Source organism: Xiphophorus hellerii, chromosome 10 (assembly GCF_003331165.1).
Source record: "Xiphophorus hellerii strain 12219 chromosome 10, Xiphophorus_hellerii-4.1, whole genome shotgun sequence".
NCBI classification, from domain to species: Eukaryota; Metazoa; Chordata; class Actinopteri; order Cyprinodontiformes; family Poeciliidae; genus Xiphophorus; species Xiphophorus hellerii.
Genome location: NC_045681.1, coordinates 9,125,234 through 9,133,282, shown reverse-complemented (window position 1 = coordinate 9,133,282; position 8,049 = coordinate 9,125,234). Strand labels below are relative to the sequence as shown.

General features: G+C 34.9%; 1 protein-coding gene across 1 annotated transcript; it reads left to right on the top strand.

The window, feature by feature from the left end:
• Positions 1-684: 684 nt before the first annotated feature.
• Positions 685-5,348, top strand: LOC116727292 (5-hydroxytryptamine receptor 3A-like). Its single transcript, XM_032574638.1, has 8 exons — positions 685-724; positions 1,901-2,058; positions 2,143-2,187; positions 2,303-2,412; positions 3,838-4,007; positions 4,092-4,252; positions 4,852-5,062; positions 5,143-5,348. Exons 1-8 carry the CDS (start codon positions 685-687, stop codon positions 5,346-5,348), a joined length of 1,101 nt encoding a protein of 366 aa, XP_032430529.1.
• Positions 5,349-8,049: the final 2,701 nt, after the last annotated feature.

The window sequence follows — 8,049 nt, the reverse complement described above, 5'->3', positions numbered from 1 at the left end:
ATAGTATATAACTTTTCATTCAATTTATTGACAAGTTTATACATAATTAAATTCATTGAGTTGCTCCGGCGTAATGCTTTACTTGCAGATTATTTTTGTGGTTATTAATCTGTTCATGTTGATTATTAGGAGAGATGTGGTGTTTAAAGTTAAACGGGTTCTTAATGGCGAGAGGCCGACAGGAGACAATGACGACATAAGTGGGTTTAATTGGGGAAAATGTTCATAATCTTGTTGCCTGGGTGATCAAGTTCTGTTCAAATCAAATTTCTCCTTCTGTTTTGCGGTTGGCCGCTCTCCAAGCTTTGCGTCATCTGTCCCGTAACTGCACTCACATTCTGCGTACAGAGTCCAAATTTGCCATATTCCTCCTCTCTGTGACAGGAAGCTGTAAAATCATATTATCTCTGCCTCTGCGCACACAACCTGCCGTTCTACTGAGTCTGGATTTTTGTCACTTTCCACCCAAAACAATCATAGCCATCGTTGGCTGTCAGGGGGATCGAAGTTAAACCTGATATATATCAAATAGTCTACTGCTCCTCCCTCTGTAAGCTAATTATGTGCCATATATGTCTACATAAGAAGTTTTTTTTCCATTTCAGGCAGGAGAGGAATCGTTTTCTGTGAGCAGAATAAAAGACCCTCAGCTCAAACAGCAGAGACGTGCAAAAAGCTGCAGAGATGACCGGCGCCGCCTTCCTCCTGCTGCTCATCTTGACAGGCAAGTTTCTTAAACCTGCACACCTTAAACATAATCGCATAATGTTCCTCCCATTTTGTCTGGGGATTTTAGTTTTTAAAATTTCAGTAAGAAATCTTCTGAAACTTTAGGAAAATAATTACTGAAACCGGAATATTATGTGATCAAAGGTTTCAAGTTACTTTGGGCAACACTTAAACTCAAAATGTGAATGAAGTAATTTACCAGAAACCTATAATCTCTGCATGATTTTATCAAACAAATAATAAAATCACCCTCAAAAAATAGTAGTTGTAGATGAAATTATAGTTTTCTAATTTAATTTTAAATTGGATTTTCAACTAATCTAATTTAAGTGAAAATTGATTTTATCTTTCTAAATAAATAGTCCTTAATGTCTAGTTAGTGTAAATGTCTAGATTTTTTTAGAATATATTTCAAATTGTGTAATAACTAAAAGACGCCTCTAACCTTTTTATTAATGTGTTAATAAAATGTTAATAAACAATAAACTAAACTAAATGTACTTTTATTAATTTCTTGAGAGTAGATACATGCACTATATTGATTTCTAGCTAAAATCTATAAACTCAAATTGTATTTTTTTTTAAAAATGTAAACACTTTATAATTTCAATGATATATGTTTTTAAAAATTGCAGAAATCCTCGACTGTTTCCCTTTAGTCAACTGTAAAATGTAGAAAAACAATTGAAAACACATAAAGAGTACTAAAAATAATGAATCATGTATATAAATAAAACTTAACAAAATTTAATGTAAAGAAAATTTCATCTTCCAAACAACATATACATAAAGACATAAAATTGTATATATTATATATATTGATTATGTGCTATTTCTAATATTTCTATAGAATGTATATTTAAAACCTCCTCCCAAAAAACCAAAGCACAGCAAATATGATAACACAGTACAATGCAATATAGGGAATAAAATGTTTGTTGAAATAGACAACATATACAATATTTTCACAAATGTAACATTTGTCTTATTTTAAGTTTAACATGCATGTAAAACTAGATTTTACAGAACTAGATTTAAAAAAAATCTGGATTAACAGTAAATTTTGAAAATAAAAACTACTTTACTAAACATACAATGCTTAGCAGCAACGTTTTTAGTTTGTGCACAAGATTTCCAAATGAAATCCTGCAGGATATCTGTTCCTCTGTAGATGACGGGTCCTGCAAAGTGTGCAGCTATCAGGACGTTCTGGACTACCTGAACCTGACAGCGGACAACAGCGTGTTTAAACTGACCCGGCCCGTTCGGGACCACACACACATCACTGTGGTGAAGCTGGACATCATCGTCTATGCCATCCTGGCGGTGGTACGGGCCGCACTGCAGCCTAAAGGATGTGTGATTTATCAGTTACCTGAAAGGTTTTTCACATGTCTTTGTCTTTATCCTCAGGTTGAAAAAACACAAACGTTTGTTCCTTTCATCTGGGCGTCAATGGTCAGTGAAAACTGAGATCTGGAAACGTCTAAAGTGCATAGCTTGTATCGTTATTCACCTTCTTGTATTCTGCTTGACTCCGTTGTTTAATTGATTTCTGCTCAATTTACTGCAGCAGTGGAACAACGAGTTCATCTCATGGGACCCGGCTCAGTTTTGTGGAATCACTCAGATTTCGGTTCCTAAAGATCTGCTCTGGAAACCAGATCTCTTCATCTACGAGATGTAAGCCTACATCACACACAGACATTTACAACAAAAGAAAAACAAGCAGATTATTTAATTTAGACACATAAACATTAAGATTTCAATGCATTTTCTTTGTTTTTTATGTGACAAACCAACAAAAAGTAGTGTATGACTGCAAAATGTTAGGAAAATGATGCCAGTTCACTTTTTTTTTACAGTTGAAAAAAGCGTAATGTATACTCCTAAATAAAATTCAGTGTTATGACTTGCCTTCAAAACATTGCATACCATCCCCACAGTAAAATATTAGTGGTGGTAGCATCATGCTGTGGGAATGTGAAGTTAAATATAGGCTAATCCTGAAAGAAAATATGTTAGAGGTTGTAAAATGCTTACGAAAGAGGTTGAAAGTTCGACTTCCAGCAGGAAAATGACCCTAAACACACACCCAGAAATAAAGCAAATTGGTTGAGATCAAAGCAAATTCATGTGTTAGAATGGCCCAGTCAAAGTCCAGACCTAAATTAAACTGGAAATCTGTGTCAAGACATGAAAATTTATGTTCTCAGATGATTTCCTACCAATCTGACCAAGGTTGAGCTGTGACATAAAGAAGAATGGGCAACAATTTGAGTCTCTTTTAGATGTGCAAAGCAGGCAGACACATACTGATGGCTGAATACAACCATCAAATGTGAGACTTTCCAGATATTTTTATTTAAACCAAAGCATTGAAAAACATGTCGGGGTTTTTTTCACTTTATAAATTTACAGTACTTTATTTGAAATGTGCATTTAAGAATAACAATGTCAATAACAATAAGAATACCACATATGGTTGCAACTTGTTAAAAAGACATTTCACATTTAATCATACTTTTTATTCATATAAGTTGAAAACCAGTTTACGAAGACTTCATAAAAATACCAAATAACAGATTCAACAGAACTTAAAAAATACCAAACAGTTCCCAGCAAAGTGTCATATGTTGGGTGGACACTCTAAATTTCTCTTAGATTTGAGTATTTCTGTTGCCCTTTGATGGACTGGCAACCAGCTCTTCCATGACCTTGTGAGGAAACCCCCCCATGTTTATATGTATGCATTAATGACTGGAGTATATGTGAAGTTAAAACCACTTTAAAAAAAGAAACAAGCTAAAAGAACCAGCCTAAAACAAGAAATCTCAACATATGCAACAGATTATTAAATTACACAAGTTTCCTTATTGTGCATTATTTATTTCCTCTGTTTGATAACTAGGTCAGTTAGTTTACTGTGTTTTCATTTTTATGAAAGTATGCACCGCTATTTACAGAATAATGATAAGTAAACAGTTATCCTGCAGCTATAAGAAGAAAACCAAGCCTCTGTTGGTTCATTTTATTTCAGATTTTATGTAAATGCTCCCAAATCACCCCATAAAAAGAAACATGCTGTACATGTGTGTTTTTCATCAGGATAGAGAAGGACGACTCGCCTCAGTACCTGAACATATTGGTGAATTTTGATGGCACCATCATTGCTGGTGACGACATTCGTGTTGTCAGCACCTGCAAGATGGACGTCCACAGGTTTCCCTTTGACACTCAAGAATGCAGCATATCGATTGGTTCTGCAGTTTACTGCGGTGCGTTTCTGTCAGTGTTATGACTGCCACATGACTTTTATGAATTGCCTTTCATTTATTGCCTTGTGTTTTCTCTGCCAGCAGAGAAGGAAATGCGAATTCTTGCCTCTTCGAACTCGTCTCGAGTTACCCAGTTTTCACAGCAGATCATGAAGACGCAGGGAGAGTGGGAGTTCCTGCGTCTGTCTGTCAACAACTCCCTTCTTACCTACGAGAATAGAAGCTGGGACATGCTCATGTATACAGTATGTAACACACACTTAACTCCAGGTCTGTCGCAGTAACTCATTTTGCTGGACGATAAATTAACCCAGAAATTATTTTGATAATCAATACTGTTGTTTTTTAAACTAATAACATGATAATGGTATAATAATGCAAGTTCACCCGATCAAGTACCAATACATTTCATTTTGTACAAAATACTCTATACTGAAAGACATTTTAAATATCCAAAATAAAGCACAACAATCTAAAACATAAAATAAAAAGGAAATAAAAACTAAAACATAACTATAAACATAAATAACATGACTTATGAAAAAAAAAATAATAACAAGAGTGAAATTTATCCAGCTCATCTTAACTGAGTAATTGCTATTGTGACAGGCTTATTTAAAACCTGCATAAACAACAAAGTGAAGAAAGGCAATTATTATAAAGCTGTTTCTGGAAGTAGGTCTCTGCTTGATAAAAATGTTTGGACAATTTTAGATGCTCAAAAATCCAGTAATATATTTTTCTATAGCAATAGTCTTGGGAAAAATACTCTAAAATTAATAAAGCCAAGTAAAACAATCTCAGTTAAATATTATGTTAAACAGTTTATATGTTATTTCCTCAGGTCACCATAAAGAGAAGGCCCCTCCTCCATGTCATAAACTTCCTGTTGCCCATCCTGTTCTTCCTCTCCCTGGATCTCGCCTCCTTCTTCATCTCGGACCATCGAGGGGAGAAACTGGGCTTCAAAGTCACGGTTCTGCTGGCCATCTCTGTCCTCCTGGTCATCCTTAATGACATTCTGCCTGCCATGTCCAACAGGACTCCACTGATAGGTACAAACTGTGTACTAAACACAAATCTATGTTAAACTTCTCAAACAAACAATACTAATACAGTTTCCCGCTCCACTTAGCAACCTACTGCATTGTGGTTTTCGCTCTGATGCTGCTGAGTCTTTTGGAGACGATCCTGGTCACGTATCTGATTGAAAAAGATGAGTTCAGCCCACAGGAGAACCAGGAGAACAAGCAAAAACATACCAAAACTAAGAATTGTGACAAAGGTGAGAAGCATCAGAACAGTAAGTCTCACATTAATGCATTGGTGCCCAACTTGTAGCGGCACAACAATAGTATCAAACTTTACTCTTTCACATCTCCTCTTTCTTCCATTATGTACATTAGTTTTTGACTCCCAGTGCCTTAAATAAGAAGTCATAAAATTCGTGGTCACAATATTACTTCTCCTTTTGGATTTTATGAAAGGAAAGTTACAAAGTTTGTTGTTTTATTCCTTCAGTTAGAAGAACAGTCCAAATAGTAAATGCAGGCTATGTCCTGCAATACATAAATATTTTAAACATTTACATGCTAAATTCAAGTTTTTAAAATGTCCGTAAAGATGTTTTAGCTGTTTGTTTCTATAAAGTCCAGGGCAAGGTGCTTACTCTTTTTGTGCTTGTGCATGCCTTTTTATTATACTTAATGTCTGCAGACTAATTCCTGAAAATAATTATTTTGCTTTTAGAAGATGAGGCGCATACCATCTGTAAAAGCATCTGCAGAGATGCAGAAAAGGAAAGACAGCATGAGATTCTTCCTGTACTTGAAGAGGTATGACATAATATGTATGTAGAAACTCATATTTTGTATTAAATTTGGCCCTGCAAACATAGAAAACTGAAACACTGTTGGGACTTTTCAGAATATTTTAAATGTAATAGGACAAACAATGGCCTGATAATTATCATACAAATCTGGAATATAGACAAATTAACATCCATAGCCAGTTTTTACATTTCATTTAAAAAAATTGAGTGCTATGGTGTGACTTTACTTATTTGTTGGTATTTCACTCTTCTTTGTACAATTTTTTTACTCTAATGCCACTTTAGTAGTACTAAATACAACCAGAAGTTTTGAGATTAATCTCAAAATGTCTGAGTTTGTTTTGACAGAAATTTACTTCTGTTTTTTCTATCTACCACAACCCTAATATGCTAATATTTATAGTCTGCTTCAAAGAATCTGACCCAGGTTATTTATGCGTTCTCACAGCCCAGCATGGTGATAGCCAGCTACTCTTGTTCATGAGTGAAATCTCAGCAGTCTTGCAAATTTGTGTCAAATAGTGTCCAGTGAAACAACAACAATACTAGCATCTGATTATCTCCAGGTGAACAGCACTATTCTGTCAGGAGAATCTCATATGCTGCTGTTGATTCTGGATGAGCTGAAGAAGCTGCAGAAAGCCGTTTACGTCCATCTTGGCTACAGAGAAGAAAAAGTAAAGTTGGTGTCTTGGGCAAAAAGAATCAACAGATCTTTCTTCATTTGCTACACCGTCACAGTTTTACTCTTTCTCTACCTTATCTTCAGAGAATGGAAGTCGTAGAAACATAAGCTAATGTGTTCAAGTATAGTTGAATTCTTTGCTGTAGATCAAACTTGTTAATATTAACATGTGAAAGTTGTCCAGTTTTCCCCCATTTTTGGCAGCTGTTTTACACAAGCAATCTGCGTTGTTTTGGCCGGAAGTCATACAGCAGACTTCACTAAATACATGCACAGAGGCACCTTTAATTCAGCAGATGTCAGCGGATGTAAAAGTGATCAAAGAGAAAGAAAAAATGTTTTCCCAGAGAAAGCTCCAGCTCCTTGAAGATCACGGGACCCTAGATAAAGGGAAGCATTTGATTGCATCAAGGAGAATTTACATTTTTAGTGTGTGTTTTTAAAATGCAGCTGCACATTGTAAAAGACAAAGTAAATAATTTACACACAGTTTAAAGGTTACATATGTACCTGATCATAAAGATATCCCAGTAGAGTTAATACAGGTATAGCATAGACATATGTGGAAGAGTATTAATGTGGGGTCTATTGTCAGAAAAAAATCAAATCTGTGCTTTCTTGACTGAGTTAACATGTTATCTGTAATAAATACATGAGAAAAAAGGTCTTGTTTGCATTAGTACTGCTTTGCATACTTGACATAAAGCCATAGACAAGATCCACGTTTTCTTTTTATTTATTTCTCTTTGGGTTCACACTATTAACTACCTTTTAAATATAAACATTCACTCTAGTATTCTGACTTTGATGTTGATGTGCCCCAAACATGACGGAAAACATGAATGCACATGAAAATAGAGGAAAAAACAAACGATTATTACCTTTTTGCTAATAAATTTGTGGACTAAATCACAGGCTTTGCATATTCTTCTATACAACATGATCTTATTCCTATTTCTAGTTGGAAAAATTAATTTTAGCAAACAATTGACTGCTTATAATTCATAATAGGATATTAATTGTCCTATTAATGATGGCACATTTTTCAGAAAGATGATGTTTGTGAATTACAAACTTTTTGTTTTATGATCTGGATGTAAATGGATTATTATCTTTTGATGTAAGTCACACTTATTCAAATTAATTGAAGTTAACTCTTGAAATACATCACTCTGACTGTAATGAATCTTATATACATGTTTCAAATTTCATTAGTTTAAAATTTTCTATTTTTTCTTTTGACAAACCTCCTTTTGGCATCTTTAAAGTTCTCTGCGTGGTAATGGATGACAGGAGAAGACCATCCGATGTTAATCCCAGGCTTTTAGCAAACTTTGTCGTGAAGATAGATCTCCTGCTGAGAAAATTGGGTTTCAGTGCTCAGCCGCCCACAGTGAGACTGGCAGGAGACAACAATAAAACAAGTGGCTTTAATTGGGGACAGAGCTCATAATGTTGCTCTCACATTGTCTCGGTTCCATTCTAATCAAATTGTACATGTTGCATCATCTTCTCTAACTGTGTGC

Excerpts from the sequence above, each read along its gene's own strand:
- LOC116727292 (XM_032574638.1), top strand. The coding sequence starts at position 685 with ATGACCGGCGCCGCCTTCCTCCTGCTGCTCATCTTGACAG. Across the intron at positions 4,008-4,091 it reads TGGTTCTGCAGTTTACTGCG|AGAAGGAAATGCGAATTCTT; the intron begins GTGCGTTTCTGT and ends CTCTGCCAGCAG. Across the intron at positions 5,063-5,142 it reads CAACAGGACTCCACTGATAG|CAACCTACTGCATTGTGGTT; the intron begins GTACAAACTGTG and ends CGCTCCACTTAG.